At 41.6% G+C, this 14,960-nt stretch overlaps 1 protein-coding gene across 6 annotated transcripts in view; it reads left to right on the forward strand.

Moving 5' to 3' along the window:
- The first annotated feature begins 3,636 nt into the window (after window positions 1-3,636).
- Window positions 3,637-14,960, forward strand: part of kmt2e (lysine (K)-specific methyltransferase 2E) — a 29,141-nt gene continuing 17,817 nt past the window's right edge. For all 6 annotated transcript variants that reach the window (XM_038297075.1, XM_038297077.1, XM_038297079.1 and 3 more), the window contains exons 1-2: window positions 3,637-3,981; window positions 12,908-13,092. In XM_038297075.1, the coding sequence (XP_038153003.1) occupies window positions 13,022-13,092 (71 nt within the window). In that variant the 5' untranslated portion in view covers window positions 3,637-3,981; window positions 12,908-13,021. The remainder of the gene's footprint in view (window positions 3,982-12,907; window positions 13,093-14,960) is intronic.

Genomic DNA, 14,960 nt, shown 5'->3' on the forward strand with positions numbered 1-14,960 from the left:
AAAAGCTGTGGGCTGCTTGTGCTTCCCATCAGTAGTTAATACTAGTGTTGCACCGAAGACTAAACTCTTGGCTCTCATAATGATATTGGTGCCCTATTTGTTGGTACCCGCCGATACCGGTACCATTTTAGTGCTGGATCACGACCCCGGTTGATACTGGTATCTGTGCCACACTATTTAATACATACAAGTAATCAATGCTATAGGATAAATACAGGGTGATAGTGACTAGACTGTTAGGCATCTAGATTCAGCTAGATCAGAGGTCTGCAACCTACGGCTCCAGAGCCACATGTGGCTCCTTGGATCCTTTCCGGCGGGTCTTAAAATGTATATAAAGAGCTAAATAATGTACTCTAATAAATACCAGCATTAAAAGCTTTTGTGTTTTTTATAAGATGGAAAAGAATGATATTAAAAGAACCAGAAATATGTTTTAAGAGCCATCTTTCTTTGAATTAGTGTGGAAATTATGTGTTTTAACATTATTTTAAAAGCTAGAAATACATACATTTCCTTTACCAGCTAATAAAAAAAAAATTATATATATTTTTTAAAGACATGTTATATTTTGCGGCTCTGAAAAACTTTGACTTGGTCGTACTCGAAGCATAATGGCTCTTTGGATATGAAAGGTTGCAGAACCCTGAGCTAGATCCATACAAATATAAAATTATTAATTTACAAAATTTAACCTCATCTCCAGTACATAACAGCAGATTGTATTTCACAACCTTTTATAATTTATTGGATTGTTTTAATTTATTTGGTATCAATTTACAGAGACGTAGATTTAGAAATTCAATTCCGTGGGTGGAAATTATAGCATCCTCTTTCAATATAATTCCCATATGCTAAAAGTATACTACAGGTAATACTAGTATATTATTACACTATTATATTATAAATATAAGTAGTTGTTGTAGTATAACTTGTAGTAGTTACTTGTATTGTCCACTAGATGGAGCCAAAGTCACACAAATGCATACATTGGGTGAGGTTTATTTGTAGTTTATATAATGAACAAACGGTGCTTGATTTAAGTGCTTGTGTAACATAAAGCAAAACATCTAGTACAGCTGGAGTGGGTTTTTTTTGTTCTTGTCTTTTTGTGGGATTTCTATTGCAACATATAAAACGTTTATTTTGTAAAACATACCTTTTATTCTAATAGGTTTTAAAAAAAATTGTCATAAACTCGTGGATAACCTCTTGTTCTGAGGTCTGTGTCAGTCAAACAGGTCAATGCGACGAAAACAGGAAATAACTGTTTTCGAGAGCGCGCACGGCGCCGCCGCCCTAATAGGGGAAAATCCTCGACGCCATCTTGTTTTAGGTCGAGCTCCAGTTTCACCGAATAAAAAAAGAACGGTCCATCTGATTCGACAACTATCGTGTACGTTCAGTGTGGACAGCCCACAATACCGATATATCTGATTAAAATCTAACTAATAAGAATGATTCGTCTCAAAACGGACATTAGTGTGACATTGTTAGCTAATGGCGCCTGGCCGATGGTGCTCTCCGGTTGCGCCCCTCTCCCCTCTCAGCTCAGAGCCCGCCCACAAATACTAACTGCATGATGTCATCATAAACCAGAAATTTCTACAAACAAAAAAGACCGCTTTAATCATTTCTTTTTTTTTTATTCTAAAGGGACCTATATAAATCCTATAACCCACCAGCAACTCTAAAGGTGAAAAAATCAAAACCATCTTCATGGAAAAAAAAAAAACAAAGATGGCAATCAATCGAAAACAGGGTTCTTCTCTCCCGTATATTCAACCTGCGTCCTCGGCGGCCGTTCTTTTCCGGCTTTTAAAAGCGAGCAGAACGGACCGAGCCTTTTATACTGCCGTCCCCAAAGTTTGCGCGAGCGTCGGCAGTTGCTGCTGTCTTCGTGGAATGCGCATGCGCCGGTGGGTGCAGTCCAGGGTGGGGGAGGGTCGACGAATGGAAAGGATGAGCACATCCTCCCTGCATATGATGTCAAAGGGATTTCTACATACACACCACTCTATCAGATACTTTGGGATTTTATTAAATTAAACATTTTATAAATTATTTAATCATTGGACTCTGAACTAAGATGAATAGATTTTATATATTAATACAATTCTGAACATGCTGTGACTTCTAACAGCCTTTGAAACTGTCAGTTTTTATCATTTAAATGATAAATTCAAAAGCTTGTTTTAATTGGTACAATGCAACTCAACTAAAAAAACGAATCTATGAATCTAATTAAGAATTAACACTTCAACATACCATGTTTAATACTAAAAACCTTTAATGTCATATCAATATTTTTATTTTTTTCTTTAAAGGAAGGATTTTTCCAGCCAACACTGATATTCTGCTAATTTCCAAAACACTTTTGACTTAAAATAAAAGCCCCAGATCACATGGAAGTCATTTTGGTTTGTTATATTTATATATATGTCGATATTTATTAAATATTTAATAAATCAGAATGTCTTCTCATTAGACTTGCTTGTTTTCTCAACATTTAACACAGAGCTTTGGTGTTTCAACCCAAGACACTAAATATTAGCCTCACGCTTCTCCTGCTCATAATTATTATAGTAGTAAATCCAAGTTGCTTTAAGTGTTTAGGTTTTTTTTTTCTTCAACAAACTGTAAGATTTTCCTCATACAGTCAGTCTATTTGTTCACAATTTAATTTTATCCCCATAAAACACTGCTCTTGTGTAAGGAGGTTACATAACAGCTTAACCTTCTGCAGAGTTGTAGTGGATTTGGGTGATCCCTCACAAGCCTGCTATTCAACAAATCTAACATGTTATCGTAAAATTAATAATTAAATGGGAAGAAAACACAAAATGTGCAAAACGAGCTATGGTAAAGCATTTTATAACATAAAACAATGACTAATTTAATTAACATAAAATAATGCTGTGAGGATCAGACTTAAAATATGAAAGGAAGGTAAGTCCATGCTGACACTACAGTCCCATGAAGCGATCATTCTCTTTCTTTTCACCCTGAGAGAGGAAAATAGGAAACGGGAGAGGAAGCAGTTAATTGGTTTAGGCAAAACCTCCTAAAAAAAACAGTCTGACAGCTGACTTCACTTTTAAAAGATTATCGCTCAGATAAAATGGATCAAATTAAAAAGAGTCAGAGCAGAGAACTTAGGAGCGTGTGAATTCAGGAATGGAAAACTGCTTTTAAAATCAAATTTGCATATTGCATTGTTTTATTATTATTTTTTTACCATTAATAAAATGTTTTTGATGATATCTGAAAGACATATGCTAAATATTTACTATGCATTTAAACATGATTATTAAGCCTTAATCAACTCTTTGATGTCGTATTATTATATATATTATTCTGCAATATTTGACATAATTGTACAAAAATCTCCAAATATAAGGAAAACACAAATTCTAACATGCAAAGATTAAAAAATATATATATATTTTGCAAAACTGTTGCACGTTGGATATTTTATATAAATAAATGCGGGGTAACAAGAGCGGATTTCTTTTGCAACGACTCGTTCTCGTGAACGCGCATGGAGACCGATCACGGCGCCCCTGTCAATCGGGGAGTGTAGCCCCGCGGAATGTGGGGGCGGGGCCCGTTCGTCGGGGAGGCGGGGTCTCGGGAGTCCTGGTAGGGCCGCCATTTTTTGCACAGGGAAAAGAGACTGGTTTTGAAGGGATCTAATTTCTAAAAGTCGCCGTTGACTGGGGCTCTAAGAATTTTTCTAACGGTTTCGGAACAAATCCTCGTAACATCTGAGCTCCCAGCCTGTACGAACTCGTGCGTATTTTCTTTAGAAACAAGGAAAGGAACCTTTAGAGAACACGTCCGAATACAAACATTTTAAACCTAGGCTAGGAATCCGCAGTGTGTGTTCTGAAGTATTGTTTTGGTTGTGGAAGCTGCGACTGGGGTCTCACCCAGGTCCCCATATTCGCTATTCATAGCCTCCAGAGTGGATTTAGAAAGGTAAGTTAACTTCATTATCTGACGATTATAGATTAAGGTTAAACGAAGCCTGAACGTGTATTGTTGTCTATAGTTAGCTTGCATGCTGTTACCTGCTAACATATCAGCTGAGAGTAGCTTGCTAACTTGCTCGTGAACCGTAGTGAATATCAGTAAGTTCCAAGCTTATTTCGTTCGTTTTATTTTGAACAAATCTCCAAAACTCACCCAGGAAGACATTAAATTCAACTAAAAGTTTGAAGTTGCCAAGCCAACTGAGCACTTGCTAACTAGCGCATGCTAGTATCTCAAATTAGCTCGACACAAAAAACGAATAAGGCTCGACTTTGTATTGCTTAGTAACGGACGGCACGTAAAAATAAGGTAAACAAGATAACGAGGCCATCAATCGATAATAGTGACATTAGATCCTACAGTTAGAGCGGGGTTAATACTAAATTTAACCCGGAGCAACGTAACATGAAAACGCTGCGTTACATGGATGTGTACACAAGCACACAGTCTCCATTCAGGGTATGTAACATTTCTGAATGTCTGTTTAAAAAGGCGTTATAGAGGATAGTGATGCAGCAGCAGCAGCTACACATGAACAGATGTGAAGTTGGAGTGTTTAGGTTGACACTGCGGGCCACATTGCGCACAGTTTTATTCGCTTTTGTGTACATGCATTAAATATGGGCAAAGCGAGACTGACCACAGTGGTCGACCGCGTTTCTGTGTAAAGAATCCCATTCAACTCGCTGGAGATCAGATTTAACCTTCATCTGCTTCCAATTAAAACAGATTACTTCATCTTCACTACATGCATATTAATCCCATATATCTGCTATGGTACACAGTGCAACACCCTCAGATATATTCATCCGTATTTGTCCAAAAATAAAAAAGAATTTGCAGATCAGATCCGGTGTTGTAAAACAAATGTGTTGAAAGTGGCTCCCCGCCTTTAAGTATCATTTCCGTTTAGATAAACTATATACAGAAGCAGAAGAACAATGAGGTTTTAGATAAGCAGATACCAGCGTGTTTAGTTTATTTCTCAGGCAACATAGAGCAAAGCCAGTGGTAAAAAATACCTTAAATGTTTGGTTGCATTGCAGCAATCTCCTTTTCAGCAGCGCTTTAATGTCAAGGCAGGATAAAAACCAGAAGCGAGGCGACATGGGCGCTGCTGTTCTGCTACTTTAGAGCTCAGATATAGATTTTTACGGTCACTTATTTAGGAGTTGTGTGTTGGGATAAAGCGCTGCAGCCATGGGGGAGGGGATATTCCATTCCAGTCTTAATGTTTCTCTCTAATGGAAATATATTTTTTTACATCCTGCACTGATTTCCTTCTATAATCATTCGGATTTGGTAGCCTGCATTTCCTGTCTCTGACGACCCAAGCATTAATCCACTCCTGTCGTGTAACCGTCTACGCATTATGCTGTTAGCATTGTTAGCTCGCTCGCTGCATTCCGGGGTTATTTTTGGCCGCACCTGCCCCTAAAACCATCATAATCTCCCCCCAGCGGTTATTTTTAAAGACACTAAACGGGTAGAAATGCACATTATGGTGATTTTTGCCGATTTTACCGAGAGGCGAACACGCGCAGCCCGCTAACGTCGCATTTCAAGAGGCTAGTATCATAATGCTGGGCCCTGGGTTAACTGGCCGCGCGCTTCGACGGATTCACAACAACTCTAGGCGGTTAACAACACAGAGACTGTACCGACAGAGGGACACTTGGAGTGGAGTGTGTAAAAAAAGAGTTGATTGAATGCATTCTTGGGGATTTTTCTTCCCACGGCGAGGCTTCCCTGGCTACACGCCGTCCTGAGAAAAGCGCTCTGAAAATGGCGACGGGCACCAGAGTGTTGTGGTAACATAATAGCAACGTTTGTACCCTCTCCACACCCCTATCGGTAGGACTGACTGCAGCGCCGACACACAAGCAGAAAGGCAACTGCACAGCACAGGGGCTTTATCTGACTTTATCTGATGTCAAAATGGCACTTGGTCGGGAGGAAAATGTGTCATCTGGAAACGAACCGTAAAACATTAGTGCTTCATGCGTCATCGGTGTCGCTGCTATTGTTTCTTTTTTATGAAAATAAAGAGATAATGCTATTATTAAATATAACTGCCGTTTTAGCTGAACAATATCCACTTCATTCAATCCATAAGCTCAGAAAAAAGCAGGAATAATCAATCAGCTGCTTTTCTTTAATAAGCTTCTTCCTCTTCTGTCATGTGAAATAAATTCATCATTTTTTTTTCAATTAAGCCTCTTGTTATCAGTTATTTATCATTTATAATATAAAACTATATTAGTAAACAATCTACTTACTGGATTACTTTTTCCATTCTATATATTCTATATTATTTTAATGGCTATGAATAAGACATGGAACTGAATATATTTTAGTTTATGTACATTTTTAGAAATACAATATTGCATCTGTAGACTAGAAAAATAAACGAGAATAAATTTTATAAAGTGTGTCTGTGATAGTTAAAGGAATAGTACACCCAAAACATGATTAGCCTTCATTTTATACTCACCCCCATGCTGAACAACACTCTGGAGTACTTTTTTGATATCTCAAATGCATCTGGAGATCTGGGAGGCTTCTTGCTGTCTGCTGACATTCAAATAATGGAGGTCTATGGCGCCCGAGGCAGAAAGGTCCATAAAAGTCCACAAAAAACGTGTCGATATTCCTCCATACTGCTCGTCCAATGTATTCCAAGTGTCCTGAGTGGGTAGCGTCCATAATTTACTCGAAACGAAGTCATTTAGAATGTTTTTAGAGCATAAACAGTAGTATATAGGATTTCCTGTAAGCGCGCTCACGACGCTACGGAAACCGGCAGACCAGACCAGCGCATTCAGCTCGGCAAAGAACTCATGCTCTTCCTCAACACTGAAGTCCTCAGACATTTTTCTTTCGTTGTTTCTTTCTTTGCACAGGTAAACAGCACATTTCTTCTTCTACGCTTGCATTATTGGCAGAGCAGACGCTGAATGCGCACTTCATCTGGTTTGGTCTGCCGGCTTCCGTAGCGTCGTGAACGCGCATGTGCGCGCTTTCAGGAAATCCTATGCACTACTGTTTATGCTCTAAAAACATTCTAAATGACTTCGTTTCGAGTAAATTCTGGATGCTACCCACTCAGGACACTTGGAATACATTGGACGAGCAGTATGGAGGAATATTGACACGTTTTTTGTGGACTTTTATGGACCTTTCTGTCTCGGTCACCATAGACCTCCATTATTTGAATGTCAGCAGACAGCAAGAAGCCTCCCAGATCTCCAGATGCATTTGAGATATCAAAAAAGTACTCCAGAGTGTTGTTCAGCATGGGGGTGAGTAGAAAATGAAGGCTAATCATGTTTTGCGTGTACTATTCCTTTAATTCGTTTTAATTTGATGTTTTTTAAACATAAATCTCATACTACCCAATCTGTCCCTTTGGCTTGTGGGGAATTTGTAAACCACAATTAGTATATAATATTAGAATGAACAAGAAGTGTAATATCATAATCATACAAAAAACAAATCCTAATCTGATACTTAGATTTCATCAAGTATAAATTGTTATGCATGACTCTCTGTTCCATTCTGTAATATTACTTACTTTTTTAACTGTATAATATTGTTAAAACAGTAAACAAACAAGTTTTTTTTTACTTTTTTTTCAGTTTTATAAAATGTAAAACTCCTGCATACTCTTCTCCTCTTGGACATCATGTTTCCGATACGATCATGGATGCAAGATAAATGAGGCTCGAAGAGGTGCTAAACATTTATTGCTTCTTTCTTGCCTCTGCAGCTTATGCTTTTCTCATTTTGTGTTCTCAAAAGATGAACCATAAAAATAATAGTGTGACTGGAACTGATTTACTCTCGGCATAATTTGAAATAAGCAGCAGAGTCAGTTTCATGTCATTAAATCAAGCAGACTGCTTAGTGTCTGATTATACTCTGCCCTTTAACATAAAATCCCAAACCGTTCAGCTCATCCTTGTAAATGAGCCGGCCCTCTGTTTAAAAACTCATTATTAGTTTTTGGTCCGTTTTTTAGCAGCACAGGTAGTGATACAGACAGCTAGCTGGATTAACGTGAGCCTGACGGCCATGGGCTTGATGCTGTGTGTTTTGTTTGTTGTGTTAACAAAGACGGAGGGCGGACTTGTGCTGCCTCTCCTGTCATAGCGACGGAGCGAGTGCTGTGGATTTGTGGCGGTCTCCAATGACACCATCCCCTTTAAGCCTTACTCCTAGGTGCACTCTAAGAAGCTCGTATTATCCAAACGCCTGCTTGTTATCAGAAGGTTTTTCTTCTTTCACTCAAATCGATGGGAGGAAGTCAGCCAGAGGTGTGACCGTGCTGATATATTGAACAAACGTATGAATGTCACCCATCTGGAAGCTTTTATGCTGCCTTTTATTGCTCCTCCATATCTCCAGACAGTATGCCCTTCTTTCTGAAACAGTAATACCTTTCTGTGTTTGTGTAGATACACCTCACCATGTGGGATTAACTGGTAGCCGTTCCCTGGTCTCTGGTGGTCTCACATGAGTGGTGTCCAGACCGCAGGGACCCAAAGAGAAAGCTGAATGGCCCAGGAGCCCGGCTCAGTCACATGGCATCCCAGCTGGGAAGAGGAGCTGGGGCTCAGGTGACCTGTTTTTGTACTGCTAGCTGGGCTGTAACAGATCCACCTTTAAGACAAGCAAGCTGTTTCCCTGACAGGTGGTTTTAGCGTGGTAGCTGCTAAGGCTGCAGCCTCGCAACGCCCCCTGAACCTTCCTGTTGCTGCAGTGACGTTACACTCGCATTCATAGCTTCCAACGTAAGGCGGACTAAGAAAAAAGGAAGCCTCGTGTCGGTGATGTAACAACACCGCAGATCCAGGCGTAAAAATTGATCAGTAAACACTGTTGTAATGCACCCCGAGTGGCTCTTAGCGTTTTTATTTTTCTCCCACTCCTCTTCTGTGCACACGGACCTGGCTCTCATTTTAGTTAGCGGTGCAAGTGTTGTCATTTAGACCCTGGCTCCATGTGTGTCTGTCTGTTAGCCTGCAGTGACAAGAGCTTTGTAAGTGGAGTGAACAAACCTGAAGGACCTCACACGTGCAGTCACTGATAAGGATTCAAATGCTGGATGTAACTGCATTCAAATTACGTTTAAAAGAACTCAGTCATGACAATGAACAGCTCGGATGTATTGATTTCTCCTTGAATCAAGTTATATACATACAAGTTTATCCAAATTAAATTCAAATATATATAGAGAGAGATTTTAGTGCTCAATGTAATGAGCAACACGGTAATTTTTGAGGAGATTTCTATGATCGATAAGGCAAAATATCACTGAAAGACTGTCTTCATGAGAAAGAAGGGGGTTCTGTTTGATGAGACCAAAATGCTGCCTGATGAAACCTTGCATTTCACCCCAAACAAACCATCCCCACTGTTGGACATGATGGTGGCAGTGTTATGCTGTGGTTGTGCACAGAAACGGTCCAGGCTTGAGTTGATAACAAACTAGATGGACCTGAAATACAAGATGAAATACAAGAGAGAAATTAAGGCTATGAAGCTACTGGACAGTGAGTGAAGGTGTCGTAGTGTAAAAGAAAAGCCATTGTCATTTTACTAAAATTTCTACACAAAATCCCTGTAAACCTGTTTAAATATTCAGTACTTTTTAAAGCATAATTTACAGCCGTCCATTAATCCTCCATAGTCGTCTTTTCTTTAAATATTTTTAGCAGTTTTTTGAATTGGTTTTCTTATAATCAGGCTGTAATTCAGCTCTTTAGGTGGCTGCAGCTCACTTAGTTTCATGCGCAAAGAAGAGTTGCTGCATGGGTGTCTGTAACGGTGCTCTGCGCCGTATTGATGCATGACTTCCCCTTCAGTCCAGCGGGAAGCACTGGCAGCTGTGGGCACGCTGATTAATGAGGGTATCCCAGAGCTGGAACGGTGAAAACCAAGACCAGACCTCCATCTCATCTGGGTTCAGCCGTTTTATTTATTTTTCCTGTGTTTAATGCTTTCTTAGCTGAGTCACAGCAGCCAGCTATGAGGACGTAGTGTGGTCGCATTCGCTTGGCAGGGGTTGCTATGGGATTCGGTTGAAATCCCTTATTTTGTTTTGCTCCGCCCACTTATATATGAATGTAATCTGGCCAGACAAGGCTGTAAAAACCTTAATAAAAACACTGTTCCGCATCAGCCTGTGTTAATAAGCTGAAGAGAGGGGAAACTTATTTAAAGGAGTCATTTGATTTTTATTTTTTATTTTTGATGATGGGATTTTATCTTAAATGGAAAGGTGTTCCGTCTACAATGATGTGACTGTCTCCTAGTGAGAGGGGGAAAGGAGGGGAAAAAGGAAAGGCTGGATTACGCCACCCAGAGTCTGCCCAGGTTTGGACTGTGTAGCATCACTGTTGGACCTCCCCCCCCCAACCCCCTGCCCTCTCTAATCGACGAGCTCTGGCGATTTGTAAAGCTCCCTCTTGAGCCCGGCAATTTATTTAGTGAGCAAATGAAAACAGAAATGAGACGTGGAGCACATCTAAACCTCTTCCTTTTTGTGGCTTCTTTTACAACACCTTGCTTGTTGTTTTTTCTTTTTTATCCTGTTCTAGTAACTGTCTATGCCTGCTCCATAACCTGCACATCCCTTCCTTGTTCTATTCATTTCCATAACAGTGGTGGATTTAGCCAAAGGTGGCTTTAAAAGGTCTCCCTTGCAACCGTCTGCGACACTCCCCTTCCCCTCAGCCCTGCATTACTGTTCGGTTTATTTAGGAAGTGCAGAGAGGAGGGAGAGGAATCTGTCTGGGCGGGGTGACCAGGCCTGGGAGGGGGGCTCTTATGGAGGGGGCTCCCCCCCCTCCCCATTCTGGCTGCATTTCTCTGAGATGATGGGCAGCTCTCCTAGAGGAAGTGGGAGGAGCTCGCAGGCGGTCGCAGCCCAGCTCAGATTGACTCAGGAATGTGGCTCCTCTGTACTTGGGTTTCTTTTTTTTCTTTTTCCCTTCCTGACTTTCTCGGCCAGAATCAGTTTGGCTGCAGATCATGTTTGTGCATTCCTTTAAAAGCCTCCTGTAATGAAAAGTGTTTGAAAGCAGGGGGCCGAGGGGTTCCGAGTCTCTGAAAGACACGCTCACATAGTCCACTTGAGTTTTTTATGCACATCTAAGTAGGATGTGCAGAAAGGAAACACAAAAAGGTCAGCTTGACTGATTTCATGGCGTTTATTAATTATATATATTTTTTTTATGGAAAAGATCAGACATAGATTAAATATTTCCTCTGTTTGTACATCCAGTTGAAACCCAGCTATGGAAATACAGCGACACTCTGGAAAAGTTAATGTTTCATAATCAGTTCAGTTCTCTACACACCTATCCATCCTTATTTCAGTCCATATATTCTGTTATCTATTAACCCATCCCTCCCTCTGTCCATTTATCCATCAGTCCAACTTTCCGACCGTCTTGTTGTCCTCCACCCAATCAGTTCACCTTAATGTTGATTTTTCCATCCGCCCGTCTCTTTTTCAGCGTTTTAATCCATATCTGACTCGGCCCAACTTTCTGCCTGACATGTTCTTCTGTAGTAGAGTTAGTAGTCTTTTTAAAGAGGTGGTTGTTTAGTTTAATTGTTTGGCTGACTGGGTATTAGTTGCATCAGCTTCTCCCTCTTTTTTAAATGTACACTAAGATGCATGTAGCTGATTCTCCTAGTACCTGGTTTCTCTGTTAATTGGGTCTGGATCTGACAGCTGTCATGTCTGTAAGGCCCAAAGCCGTCCACTCGGGCCGTTCTGTGCGGTTTGTTCCCACCTGAAATGAAAGGAGTTGTAGTCGTTTCTGTTTTTGAGGACCGATGGTTTCCTGTCTAGAGGTTTTTCAGGCAGGTCTGAGAGCTAACCTCATTCAGCTTTCCTAGAAAGTCATGCTGGAGACACATTTTTGTGGGTCTTAAGCTGTGAGATGATTAGCTGCATTCTTTCCTCACTGAACCCAATAGACACGCAGAGGCAGGTCTGTCTGGGAGTTTTAAACACCGCAAAGCGTGGACCTGTGTTGTTTGGTTACCCCTCTAACATCTATGAACACCCTAAGACGCGATCTGAGCCTTTGTTTGGTCACAGTTAGCATGGGCAGGCGGGGGTGTGACCTCCAGCCTATTTTGTCTCAGCATCTGTCCCTCTCTCTAATCCTGCTTATCAACAGAGCTGTGTGTACCGGGGGTGCTACCCTGACACACAGGCTGCTGTCTGAGCTCGCATTAAATGCAAAAAAATAAACAAAAACAGGATTTAAACATTTCATCTGTTCTTTCTTCCTCTCAGATGTCGTAGTAACTACATTCCTGCTGTTTTCTGTCTAATCCTGATGGAAGGTTATTGTAAATAAAACATGCAGTGAAGTCATCGTCTCATATTAAATAAGTTTGGCTAAGTTCTTAGAATAGATCTTTCCTCTTCTTCTAAATGGGGGGAAAAATGGCTTCTGTGTTGCATTTCCTCCCTGGTTTCATGGAGGCCAACAGCTGTGTTCTCTTGCTCCCCTTTGTGGAGTTTTCTTACAGTGCAGCCTTTTGTACTCCAGACGGTTTGCCGAGTTGGCCTTAGTGCATTTCAGTCCTGCCCCGTTCTTCTGCCGGTTTCACCCGTCTGTAACCTCAGCCTCGAAGCTTTTATCAGAGGGGAAGTCCTGGCAAACCGTTCTCTGTGTAATAATGATTCACGCCTGAACGTATGCTGGAAATACCCCGTTTTCACTATGATTTGGAATTTCGGGTTTAATCAGTACTGTAGCTTTGCTTTAACTAGCATTTGTGCAAAAAGAAAAACAAAAAACATTTTAGTCATATGTGGTTTTCTCCTCTTTTCCTCCATTTCCAGGCCTTGTGGATGCACTTAGATGTCTGCAATGACTGCTGTGGCTGGCATGCCTCAGTGTTTCGGACTCCCTTTCTCTGGACTCAGTAGGACAAGAACTGATCAGCAGAGAACGTCATGAGCATAGTCATCCCAGTAGGGGTGGACACAGCAGACACCTCATACCTGGACATGGCTGCAGGCTCAGAGTGAGTAAACCCACCATCTTTCCTCCTCCTCCTTCTTGTAAACACTAAAGTCCTTGGCAGCGCTAAAACTTCACTCCTTCCTTTAATGCCTTCATGTTCTGTTTACTTCCTTTTTCATATCTAATGATGTTTTGTTTTAACTGCAAAAGCCTCACATTCTAGGTTACAGAATCAAAATATGAACACTTTAAAGTCTTTATGTTATGTTTTTTAATTTGTGGATTAATTAATAACTCATTCCCATTTAGATAAGAAGCGGTATGGCTTCCAACATTGGGACCTTTCTCTGCAACATTTCCGTAAATCTTCCTGAACTAAATTAGAGTCCCACTGTCGTTTTCATCAGGCTCCAGTGCATAAGGTCTTTTGTTTATTTTACCTAAACAGGCGGACTTTCTACTTTTCCTTTGAAGTGAATGTTTAGAACCTTTGCTGTTTGTCGACATGAGCAGGTCTGTGTTGTGAGACACGGTTGTTTATTTTCAGAATTTTAAATCCTGTCCCTGCTGCCGTTCGTTCCGGTTAACGAAACCGGGTTCGCCGTCAGTTGCCGATCCCAGCCTCGATCGTGACTCGCGTGCTTCTGGTTTAAAGCTCCGACTTGATGCTTGCACATGTGAACACCGTGTTCAGTCAGTGAAGCAGAAATGCTGCATGGCGCCATGGAAACACGTTCGCTCTGGCCCCTCCCCTTTGTTTCCTGTAGTCTTGTCAAGGACGCCGCCGTAGCTTTTTCTGGCAGATATGAATCCGGCAAGACGTTCGGTGTATGACTGAAGACTAACACACGTCATCCGCTCACAGAGGGACTCCTGTCTCTTTAAAGGAGGGGTCGCCCTCCCCTTCGTCCCCCCCCTCCCTTCGCCTTCCTTGGAGCTGTTGCTGTGACAGCTTGAGTTGCCATGGTATCTGCCCCCTTGCTCCCCTCCTTCCCTTGTTACGCTGTGCAGGACTTGCTGCCATAGTCTTTGGCCTGAGTGACAGGTGGTCCTCACACAGATATGGCGTCTCCAATAGCCCCCCCTCCCCTCCTCCTCTCTGCAGAGCAGTGCTGTCACCAGGGGTTGGAGGAAGCCCCTCTATTTAGACTCCCTCGCTTCTTTGTCTGGTCGCTTGGTGCGACGGCCCCGCTGCAAATGTATTCAGAAGCAGATAGCTGACTTTAAAGGGAGGGGGGACAACGCTAAGCTGGACACAGATGCACACACGGCTCCGTCGGCCACTCTGTACCCGCCAGCTGAGTCTGAGGCAGAGCGGAGAAACGGCGTCACGTCCTTTAAACGTCCCCACCCCACCAGAAGGCTGCAGCAGCACGAGCAGCTGCAGGCGAACGCGGCGCGCCGGTCCCGGCGTGCGCGCACTCGTCGTCGGAGTACGTAATGTTGCCATGGCAGCAAGCGGGATCTCTTCAGGAGTCTGCTCTTTCTTCTGCTGCTGATTTCTTTCCTTTTGCTCCTCTACTAACGCCAGGCTGTAGGTCCAACGCATGATCACAGACGCGGGTGTTCAAAGCTGCCTGCATGTGAAATCAAACCCACTTCAGATTTAAAAAAACAAAACTCAGTTTCTTCCAAGTTTGGCTGTTTTTTTTTTTAGTTATGACGTTTAGTTAGGATGTAATATATCCTCCTAAAAACAAGCTTCTGACTTCACATGATGGGGAACGTGACGAGCGTCACAAACGGCTCACCTAAATGACCCCAAAGGGAAAGTAAACGTTGGAGCTCATGGGTTTTTATTTCAAACAGTTGTCATAGATGTTAAGGGCTACATGTCTTTTTAAAGATGGAATTTGCCAATTTGTTTTCTCTTTATAGATCAGATTAGATTAGATTCAACTTTATTGTCATTACACAGGTACAGGTACA

The sequence above is a fragment of the Cyprinodon tularosa genome, unplaced genomic scaffold, assembly GCF_016077235.1.
Source record: "Cyprinodon tularosa strain WSP-4 unplaced genomic scaffold, ASM1607723v1 ctg381, whole genome shotgun sequence".
Lineage (NCBI taxonomy): Eukaryota > Metazoa > Chordata > Actinopteri > Cyprinodontiformes > Cyprinodontidae > Cyprinodon > Cyprinodon tularosa.